Source organism: Oratosquilla oratoria, chromosome 7 (assembly GCF_046742065.1).
Source record: "Oratosquilla oratoria isolate Oo_2021 chromosome 7, ASM4674206v1, whole genome shotgun sequence".
Classification (NCBI taxonomy): Eukaryota; Metazoa; Arthropoda; class Malacostraca; order Stomatopoda; family Squillidae; genus Oratosquilla; species Oratosquilla oratoria.
The window spans coordinates 62,716,853-62,728,890 of NC_134783.1; the positions used below are offsets into that span (position 1 = coordinate 62,716,853).

The 12,038-nt window shown below is 35.0% G+C and overlaps 1 protein-coding gene across 12 annotated transcripts in view; it reads right to left on the reverse strand.

Moving 5' to 3' along the window:
- LOC143027184 (popeye domain-containing protein 3-like) overlaps positions 1–12,038 on the reverse strand; it is a 404,351-nt gene that overhangs the window by 220,491 nt on the left and 171,822 nt on the right. For all 12 annotated transcript variants that reach the window (XR_012966579.1, XM_076188342.1, XM_076188345.1 and 9 more), the window contains one exon: positions 3,071–3,173. Coding sequence is in view for 11 of the 12 variants with exons in the window: in XM_076188342.1 (XP_076044457.1) it covers positions 3,071–3,173 (103 nt within the window). In the remaining variant the exon portion in view is untranslated. The remainder of the gene's footprint in view (positions 1–3,070; positions 3,174–12,038) is intronic.

Below are 12,038 nucleotides of genomic sequence, written 5' to 3' on the forward strand. Positions count from 1 at the left end.
GATGAAAGAACAAACTGAAAACACAGTTATTAAAGTGACGAGGGAGGAGAATATAGTAAGAGACTTGGCAGATAAAAAGAAATGTATAATTATACTAGGGATGGAAGAGAAGTATAATCTAAATAGGACTACAAGAATAAAGGAGGAAAAGGAAAAAGTAAATAATATATTAGAAGTAGTTCAAGAAGATAAACCAGATATAGGGAAACAAACAGAAGAAATGTATAGGCTTGCGAAACAAATAAGACTCACAAACAACAGCAGAGAATATCTTAGCAAAAACAGGGAAACTAGCAGACAGTGAGCAATATAAAAAGATATGGATAAAAAGAGAAATGAATAAGGAGGAAAGAGAGGATGAGAAATAAAAAAGACTAGAGGCTAATGAAAAAAAACGAGAACAGAACAGAGACAGAAAAAGATAAATTCTAATGGAGAGTAGTGAATATGAAAGTGAAGAAATGGTTCATAGCAGAGGAAAACAGAAGGGAAACGGAAAACACAATGGAAGTAACAGAAAATTAAAAGTGTCTTACACAAATATAGATGGATTAATAACAGGCTTGAATGAACTAAATGATTATCTGAAGGAAAAAGAACCGGACATAATGGGAATTGTAGAGACAAAATTGAAAGGCCCACTACCACCCGACAGTGTAGGACATGGTGCATATAATTATTGGATTAGAAACAGAGAGGTAAAACAAGGGGGTGGAATTATGTTCCTGACTAAGAAGGATATAAATGTGAGGAATGTCACATATGGAAAGAATAGAGTAGAGATGATTATGATGGAAGTGGAGGACAGGGATGAGAAGAGCAGGAAGTTTGTAGTAAATTATGTTCCTCCTAAAATGGTTTTGTGGGAAGAGAGAGAATACAAAAGTATGTTAGAAGACACAAGGATAACACTAAATAAGATAATGGAAGATGGAGGAAGAATAGTTATAATGGGTAACTTTAATTGTAAAGAAGTCTGCTGGGAAGAGATGACAGTGAAGGGTGGAGACAACCTATGGGGAAATGTACTACTTGATATGATTATAGAACATACAATGATGCAATGGATTCAAGAGAATACTAGGTATAGAAATGTGGAAGAACCATTCAGACTGGACCTAATAATCACATCAGAACCTGAAATAGTGGACAAGATTGAATATAAGACACCAATAAGTAAAAGTGACCACATATTGGTTGAACTGGAACTAAATGAGGAAAAATACATGAAAATTTTAACAATATGGAAAAGGAAGATTGGTGTATGCAAAAATTTTTTTTGATAAATTAAGAGAATTCTTTCAAAAAGCTGACTGGGAAAGAATACACAAGTAGGAAACAACAGTAGAAGAGAAATGGAATATTTTGACAAAAATTTATAAAGGAGTGGAAAGTATGTCCCACGACAAAAGCAAGAAAAAGAATATGTAGAGTGCTGGTACAACAAAAGACGTAAGGAGTTAAAGACAAAAGAGATAAAGCTTGGATAAAATGGAAAAAAGACAAAAGACCTGAAAAATGGAAAATATATACTAGTTATAGAAATGAATATGTACAAGTGTGCAGAGGGGAAAAGAGAGAATATGAAAAAGATATCATAGAAAAATGTAAAGATCAACCAAAACTTTTGGAAACCTTTCAAGTTGTAACAATGTTAACCTACCTGGGGTTTCACTGACCACATCCCCTTAATAACAAATAGTAGTGCTCATGCCCTTCCACAGATCCCCTGAAATTTTTTTTAGCTTTTGTCTGTTTTGTATTAGTCTGTTTCTATGCAACAAAATCATAGGAGGAAGAAGAGGGAAGCAGTCACCGGTTATTATCACCTCTTTATGTAAAAAAGTGGGTAAAGATTTTGGCCACCTGTAGATGAAGGTAAGTGTTGAGATTTGAGGACCAACAGCAGATTGTGGATTCTTCCCAATGTCTGTCTTGCAGGACCATTACAAGCAGGTACCCACCATTGGTCCATTTGTCCACAATTTCATTCAATTGAAGCAGTAAAAATTATCTCGACTACCTAACTACCACTTTCACTTAAGATCAACTCAACTTGTACATGTATTCTCTTTTAACCACTGCTTTGTTCTATCTGGCTGAGAGGAAACCTCAAGTGGTGTGGGTTAAACTACCTTCTATACCATATTTTATGGCTTGCAAGATGCTGCATCTTGGAAGAAACCTAATATTTGAAAGAGATTTCTAAGGAAAAAGAAAAAGTAATTATCATACAAGAACACATTCACCATATACCTGACCACTGAACACAGAAACATAAGAAGCAAGGAGTCTGCAAGACTATTGTCTCAGCACTCATCACAAATTTGCTGGAGCAGTCACCATAAATTTACAACTATGTAAATAAAAGTACCACAGGTAAGGTTTTTAAAGGTTTTAGTGGCAGGCGACAGCACGTATTGTTTCCATTACATAATCACTTGTCTGATTTTCTTTGTATGGCGATGACATACCAGTTGGTGGTTAGTAAATATACTATACATTTTTCATTGTCCAAGGGTGGTTTTATTTTCATAAAAATCAATTTAAAATTTTTAAAATATGCATATAAAATTATAAAACTTGAAAGAAATTTATTCATCCACAAATCCCAAGGACTCATTACTACTGGAAGGATTAGGGTATTGGAAATACTTGTATCAGCTAAGTACTGAGTTTACATAATATAAAAGGCTGAATTAAATAGTACTTGCGCTAACATCATAGTGTAATGATTCACCATACAAATTCAGGTCGCTATCGGTCAAGTGTCCAAGCTCACTTGAGCCTGGGTGTTGCCCTACAATACAACATTTGTCTTGAAAGATGCACTAGTATTTTTCAGGATATTTTTAGGGAAAAAAAGTGCATCTTGTAAGCCGTAAAATACGGTACTTGGAATTACCTGGAACTGCTACCTTTGTGTACCTGTACATAATGTTATCACATACCTGGAAATATTCATCAGATGAGAAACCTCAATTGGTGGGAGTTTAAATAATTTCCATTGTTGGAATTACTTGGTACTGCTAACTCTGTGTATCTATACTTAACTAATATTATCACATACCTGGAAGTATTCATCTGTGGAAACACCAAACCATTCCGGTGAGTCGAGGAACTGATGCTGGGAGACAATGTGCAGTGCCCGACCATTCTGACTTATCACCAGTCTGTAAAGGAATTAGAAGTCAATCTATAACAGACATAACAGCCATTCTGATTTATAACAAGTCTTTGATAAATAGAATGCTCAGTCTGAAATTGAAATAGAGCCAGTGTGTAATGCAACTAACGATCATTCCATAAAGGTAACAATGTCTAGTCTACAGAGAACATGAACAAGTAACAGAAATTGTGGAAATCTACAATGGATGCAATCCTTTATATCGGAAATAACGAATGGTCTTGAATATTTGATGGATGATCCATTCTCTTCCAAGTGTTTGATCCATTTGCTCCTGATGAGGAAATAGAGAAAGAAAAGACACTCAGAAATGAAGCAAATGAAAAACAAGAGAAGAATAGAGACAGAAAAGAATGAGTTTTTTTGTTTTGTTTTTTAGAGTACTGGACTTGAGGCTGAGAAAATGGTACATTAAAAAAAAGGAAACGTAAACCAAAGTAAGAGAGGAAAAGAGAATATTAAAAATAATGTATACATAAACAGTATTTCTGGACTAAACGAATTAAATGACTATCAGTTAACCCAGGACAGGTAGCGTTGTGTCAGAGCCCCACCTAGGCGCTGCGCAAAATGCGTTTTTTTTTTTCTGCGCATAGATGCCTAGCATGATCTCACTTGTATTTCATGGACCATTAGTCATTCACCAGCCTCAGTGGAAGCAGTATGTGTGTCACCTCTGCTCCGCCACCTTCACCCGCTATCGCCCTCCAAAGTTCTAAATGGTGTATATCTAACACCACGCTACCGTTACTCGGGTAAGTCACGCAATTGCAAAAGTTTTCCATTTTACATTACTGCATTATTACTTAGTGAAATAATTTTATTGTGTCTATCGGAAAATATCACTGAATGGTGTAGCTACCCGTGCCAATCGCCATATTGGATCGGAAAGCAGCGAAAATGTGATTTTGAGGCTAATTTCTAATTTTTTATTTTTTTCTATTATCAGATTTCAGCATGCCAAAGAGAAGCCTGACGGAGGAGGAGTATTTGCAGGCCCTTTTCGTGAGTAGCGATGACGAAGAGCTTTCTACAGTGACTTTTGAGGCAGATGCCCTCTCTGCCCTTCCTCTTCTAATGCTAGGACCAAGCTTCTGTGTGTAAAGTGCCATAAACCTGCATGTAACTCGCATGTCAACTACATCTGTGACCAGTGCCATCGCACGTGGTAAGTTTCACGAATGATTTTTTTTACCAGTCTAAATATGCCTTTCTTTTACGTAAATTATGCACAGTAAGGGTTATGTTGAAACTAAGCCTTTTTTTTTTAGTTTATAGTAACTAAATATCATTTTCTAAGGTTTTGTCATCATTTAGAATCATTGTAGAGGACTTCTGGAAAGTTTCATCCAGATCTAATAAGTATTACTACTATAGATATAGCCTTCCTTTCACACCAAAAATTTTAGTGATTTTGTACATACAAAAATTAACCGCTTATTCTTTTCTTTACAGATTTTGCAGTTTTGCTCCAATCAACAATATTTTTACATCAATCAACTCAGAAACTCTTCTACTTTCAAGAAAACACTCGTTATTAGTGGAATTTGGTATTCTAAAGTGTACAGTTTCTGTTATTTGACCAAATGTCTATTTAAAAAATAAAAATCGTAATCATGTAAGTAAAGTGTTATCTTTATATTCAGCGGGGGGGTTTTCTCCTTCACCAGTAGAAAGTAGAGTCTTTATATTAGTAAACTAAAAATAAATAAATAAAGAAGGAAATAATGGTAACTGGGTATAAGCACCCAAAGTGAAAGTAACAGATATGACACCACGCTACCTGTAGCAGGAGAGTTTGTCCACGCTACCTGTCCAGGGTTAATAGAGAAACCTGACATAATGGGAATAGTGGAGACAAAATTAACCCCTTTACTCCGTATGCCACAATCGTGGCATTTCCTGTATGCTCTGTCATGCCATGACCGTGGCACAATTCAAACTTCCCAGTTCATTAGAGTCCGATTTATTTGTTTACACAATTACACAAGCCCATAGCTCATGCATCAAGAGCTACCATTGGCTCATCATTTCTGCCCCCTTGAAACAATAACCAATCAGTGGCTGCTTTAGAATAGCTGTTTGAAGAGAGGCAGTTTGGAGTGCAATCTCATCATGAGTGCGTCAATAGTTACTGTATATTGACAGCAATTTTACAACGTTTTCAGTGTTACAAGTAAAAATATGATAAAATATGTCTTTCTAATGATAAATAAATGTTCCATGCTATATAATATAGCAGAAAAAATAGTGACATTGCTAATTGTGCGTAAAAGTGAAGTGAAAAGTAGCAGTCTGTAATGATGGCACAGGAGGCACTCGGCGATCGTACTGGACATTTCATATTCAGCTGATATTGAATTGAATTGAATTGAATTGAATTTTATTCGAATACAATCATACATACAATAAGTACAATACATACAAGACTCAATATTATACACAGTATATATAATTGTACATCCGAGGATGGCACAGAAAGTCAAAAGACTTATTTCCACTGTGGTCCTCATATTACAATTAGGAAAGGATTGTCATAGAAAAGCTAGGTTATACGAAGTGTAAATTAGGATTATAAGAAGTGTAAATTAAACATATAAACTATTTTCTTTAGAGAGAACAGTGTCTAAAAGATAACATTTAACTGATTTTTTAAAACTACTTTTAGATACAATTGATTGAATGTTGGTCGGTAAAGAGTTCCAAGCAATAGCACCAGTGTATTTCAAAGTACTTTTCCCTAACGAACTATTAAACCTAGGTACAATGACAGATGACCTACTAGAACGAGTTCTCAGGGAACGAGCATTTCTGACAAGTGTAAACGTATCTGACAAATAACTGGGACAAGAGTCGTTCACAATTTGGTGAACATGATTAAGCTTTAACTGAGCAACACGTTTCTCAACAGGTAACCAATTTAACAGTTTAAAATGCATATAATCTAGATGAGTACGTGGATGAATTTTCAAAACGGTCCTGATTAGTTTGTTTTGACATATTTGAAGATTACTCTTAGATTTTTTAGATAGGTTGCTATACCAGGAAGAACAAGCATAGTCAATATGACACTGAACCAGGGCCGAAGCTAGTAACTTCATTGTCTCTACATCTAGGTATTTTTGTATTCTTGCCAAAAATTTTGTTCTGGAGCTGACCCTTTTAATTATATATTATATATTATATATTATATATATATATATATTATATATATATATTATATATGATAATTATATATTACTGATTGTGCTACGAGTAATGATGAGATTAACCATGACCATGAAGAAGTGAGTGATGATGATTTGGCAACAGAAACTGCTGAAATTGATGGTGAAAATCAAAGTGATGATAGTGAAGATGATGGGAGTAATGCAGCTGTTTCCGGGACAGCTGCATAGGCCTCCTCAAGCGCCATTTACATGTGTCAGTGGGTTATGCCTCAATCTTTCTACTTCTGCATGTAGATTCCAGAAGATTTCCACACAATCAATTCTTCATATAATAACTGTAAGTGTAATGTTCAAACTGATTTATTAGAAGTTCCATTTTTTTTTTTCTGGGGGGTCAAGATTCAAATTAATTTTTCTTTTACTTTTAATGTGCTTACCCATGTTCATTATAGTATTTTATTTGTATATCACTGTGAAGTACACATTTTAAGCTTTAAAAAGATATATAATTTTATATAGTTTGTTTCAAAAGTATGCGAGTTAGTGAAACAGGTAAATAACTGTGCTGGCCTTTGTTGTTTACATACGTAAGCTTAGAGCACTCCATTGTTCTTATCAACGGAGTAAGGGGGTTAAAAGATCCACTACCATCAATTACTGTGGGACAGGCCTATACAACAATTGGGCGAAAAATAGAATGGAAAAACAAGGTGGAGTTATGTTTTTGACTAAGAAAGGTTTAAATGTGACAAAGATAACAGAAGGAAAAAATAATTTGGAAATGATTATGATTAAAGTTGAAAACAGAAATATGAAAAGTAGAAAATTTATAGTAATATATGTGCCCCTAAAAACACAGCTTGAAATGATAGTGATCATTCCAAAATACTGGAGGACATAAAGAATGCATTGAGTTATTGGAAGGAGGAAACATAGTAATTAAAAGACAAACACAAAATAGTGAAACTGTGTGAAGGAAATAAAGAATATATAGATGATATAATGATAAAATATTTTAAATCTGTATTCACAATCGAAAGCTCACAAATTTGGGAGGAAGGACAGAAAGATCTCCTGCAATGAAAGAAATAAAGGTGACACAGAAAGAAATAAGGAAACAAATAAAAAACCTTGATGTCAAATAGTTACATGGGCCAGATGGAATTGCAAAATGGATAATGAAAGAATGTATAGATGAACTAATGGACAAAATACACAAGATAATTGATTTCTCACTCAAAGAAGGAAAAGTACCACAAGATTGGAAAAATGCAAATATTGCACCAATATACAAAGGAGGGGACAATGAAAATCCAACCAACTATAGACAAGTCTCCCCTATACGTACAATAGCAAAAAAGTTATCAAAAGTAAATGGATTAACATTTGGAGAACAAAATACTACATCCAAAACAATTTGGATTTAGACGTGGAAGATCATGTGCCACAAACTTAATATGCTTTTACTTGAGGCTAATAGAAATAATTCAAGAAAGGGATGTATGGGCAGATTGTGCCTTCTTAGATTTACAAAAGGCTTTTGACAAAGTACCACACAAAAAGCGACTAAGAAAAATTGAAATAATATGTGGAATACAAGGAAAGCTATTGGAATGGATGAAAGATTTCTTGAACGGGAGAAAAATGAGGGTGGTACTCAGAGACAAGAACTTAAATTGGGAAGAAATGATAAGTGGAGTCCCACAAGGCTCTGTATTGGCTCCAATAATGTTTGCCATATATATAAATAGGATGAAGGCGTGGAATGTTATATGAACTTCTTCGCAGATGATGCAAAACTACTAAAGACTAAGTACAGAGGAAGACTGCAAATCACAACAGGAAGACCTGGACAAAGTCTGGAAATGGAGTCAGAAGTGTGAAGTGAATTTCAACATCAAGAAATGTAGTATAATGGAATTTGGAAAAAGCAAAAACAGAATATCGGGACAATATAAAATTGGTACAAAGGAAGTTAAAAAAGTCAACTCAGAAAGGGACCTAGGAATAACTATCACCAATGACATGGCACCAGACAAACATATCAACAAATTAGTCAGAGAAACTTTCAATTTATTAAGATCAATGAAAGTGGCCTTTGATTACATGGATGAAGAAATGGTAAAGAAAATATTAGTTACATTGATAAGACCAAAATTGGAGTATGCTGCGACACTATGGACACCTAGTACTAAAAATAACATTAAGAAACTAGAAAGAATTCAAAGAGCAACAAAGGTGGCACCAACACTTTCCAAATTGACATACAAACAAAGATTGGACAAACTCGAACTACCAACCCTGGGACAAAGAAGAGAAAGAGACCTACTAACCATCTACAGAATTATGAAAGGGATGGAAGTCCTTGATAGAGATGACTTATTAAAGTGGAATAGGAGAAAAATTGGAGGACACAAAAAGAAATTTAAAAAGGATAGTTACAGAAGAATCTGAAAAAGAATAGCTTCCCACACAGATAGATATCTGGAACAAACTGAATGAGGAAACAGTGAGTGCAAAAACTATACAAAAATTTAAGATCAAACTGGATGCTGAAAGATACAAAAGCAGGTCACTACGAACATAGCTCTCTTCCTGTAAAATAACTAGGTACAACTAGGTAAATACACATGGAAAACTAGACATAATGGGAATTGTGGATGTGGTAAATTGAGATTAATTGTTTTATTATTATTTTTATATACATGTAAATGGTGTTAAAGAATTATATACTGGTGCTGTAGATTCCTTATATATGTGATTCTCATATGTTTATACTTTGTAATAGGTTTAGATCCTATACAGCACTTTTAGTCGTGTGTATCTAATTGAATCCTATGTAGACATCTTTTGTTTATGTCAAAGTACTGATACGAAGACATCTGATACATCGCTTGTTTTGTTTACATCGCTTGCTAATAAATCAAGAAAGCAAGACCCCGTTTTTTCAACTTTCCTCACCGACACAATGCTACAGTGGCAACGAGGATTTGTGGATTAGTGTGCTAAAGGACTGATTTAAGTTTTAGAAGACAGAAATAGCTGCCTTTCCCACTGATGGTGGAGAAATCTAAGGATGAAGATATTCTCGCCTATTCACCCCATCGGAACCGTCCTGGCCACTCTGGATTCGAAAATAGCCTTGGTTTAGCAGGCTATGAGTCAATTGTTTCACAAGGAAACAGGATTTAATACATTTAGAATTAAAATGGCAAATAACTCAGGTAAGATTGACTGTTTTGACCCCAAGAAAATTAGTTGGGAGGTATGGCTAAGCATGTTACAGGCTCATTTTGCATTTAATGGAATCACTGATGATAACAAGAAGAGAAATTCTTTATTAGTATCATTAGGAAGTGAGATTTATAGCACACTAGCCTCCCTGATTTCACCTGATTTACCGCATGTGAAAGACTACAGTGATTTAGTGAAGCTTTTAGAAGCACATTACAAGGTTAAACCGAGCTATCAACAAAGTTTAATCAAATTTCAGAATAGAAAGAAAAAATCTGATGAAAGTTTAAGAGACTTGTATGCTGACTTGAAAAGTCTAGCCAAGGATTGTAGTTTCGGTATCTTGTTTGATGCTCGAGTGAGAGACCAACTGTTTATGGCTATTGAAACTGAAGTGTATTTCCTGAACTTAGTTGCTGAGAATTTGGATTTACAAACTATGTCTTCAACGGACATTTTAGAGAAAATTCTAAATTTGGAAAAAGCTTTTGTTGGAGAAAAGCTCCCGACTACTAAAGTGAGGAAAGTGGGGGTTAGTTCTGAATATTTTAATAGTCAGAAAAAAGAAAGTTGTAAGCATTGCGGGTATCCACATAAAAGTGAGAACTGTAGGTTTAAGCACCTAACTCGTTCAGTTTGTAACACGAAGGGACACCTCAAACGAGTGTGCCGTTTTGATAAGACTGTGTCTGGTAAGCCACACAGTGCCCAGAAAGGATTTTTTGGAAAATTTACCAACAAGAAGACGTTTGGAAAAAAAGAAAACTAATATGGTTTTCGAGGGAATTTCTCAGGAAGAGAGAGATACTGGTAGTGATGATAACCAGTTGTTACATTTAGTGGATCGACCTAGCCTTCCAGAAGTGGTTAGTGTTGATATTTCTCATGAACCTGTACACAGTGTTGTAGGTAAGGTTTTGCCAGTGAGAAATAAGGTTGATATTAATATTGAAGGTCATAATGTGCCGTACAAAATTGATTGTGGTGCCAGTGTGTCTACCCTAACCTTACATTGGGTTAAGACATTAAATTTATCTTTGGAGCCTAGTGATAAAATTTTGAAGGCTTATTTACCTAGTTGTATTTACCTAGTTGTATTTTGCGGGAAGGGGAGCTATGCTCATGATGTCCCGCCTTTGTATCTTGCAGTGTCTAGTTTACTTTTAAACTCATGAATGGTTTTTGCGCATACTATTTCATTGTCCAGTTTGTTCCAAGTGTCCAAAACTCTATGAGGAAAACTGTTTTTCTTCAGTTCTCTTCTATAGCTATGTTTTTTTATTTTCTTTCCATGTCCTCTTGTGTTCCTTTTGTCCCAGTTAAGTAAGTTCTCTCTATCGAGTACCTCTGTGCCTCTCATGATTCTGTAGATGGTCAATAGGTCACCTCTCTCTCTTCTTTGCTCCAGTGTCGGTAACTCCAGTTTAGCCAATCTCTCCTCGTATGATAAGTTTGCAAGTGCAGGTGCCATTTTTGTAGCTGCTCTTTGGATTCTTTCTATTTTCTTTATATTCTTTTTGGTACTGGGGGACCACAATGTCGCTGCATACTCTAATCTAGGCCTTATCAATGTAACCAATATTTTTTTTATCATGTCTTCATCCAAGTATGTAAACGCCACTTTTATTGATCTTAGCAAGTTGTAAGTCTCCCCGACAATGGTAACAATGATTTGCATGTTTTGGGTAAGGTTTATGCAAATATATTTTATAATGGTCACAATGTAATTCAAAGTTTGTATGTAGTTGAATCTAATAACTCTAACTTATGCGGAAGAGATTTAATGCCTAAAATAGGTATTGCACTCACAGGTATAGAGGAAGGAGGGTTGTTTTGGATTCCAAGGTACAATTAGATCATTTTTCGGCTGATTCTAGATTGCGAATTTCATGTGTTGTAGCAAAGGTACACCTAAAGAGCGGTGCTGTGCCTAGTTGGAAAAAAGCAAGGCCTGTGCCCTACCACTACAGAAAATTGGTAGAAGATGCTTTAGAAGAATTAGTTGATAACAATATCATTGAACCAGTACATTCTAGTACTTGGGCAGCTCCATTTGTACCAGTGTTAAAAGCTGACAAAAATTCAATGCGTATCTGTGTAGATTTCAAGGAGTTAAACAAAAATATTTCGTGTGACCAGTACCCTCTGCCTAAAGTTGATGAAATCCTTGCTGTTGTGGGTAAAAGCAAGATATTTTCAAAGATGGATTTAAAAGATGCTTGCTTACAGGTGCCAGTAGATGATGAGAGTCAAGAATTGCTAGTAATTAATACTCATAAATGTCTTTTTAAATATAAAAGATTACCCTTTGGACTTGCATCATCTCCTGCCATCTTCCAAAGATTGATATCCCAATTATTGATGAATATAGATGGAGTAGTTGCCTTCTTAGATGATATATTAGTCGGAGGAGAGACTAAAGAGGAACATGATGAGATTAGATAAAG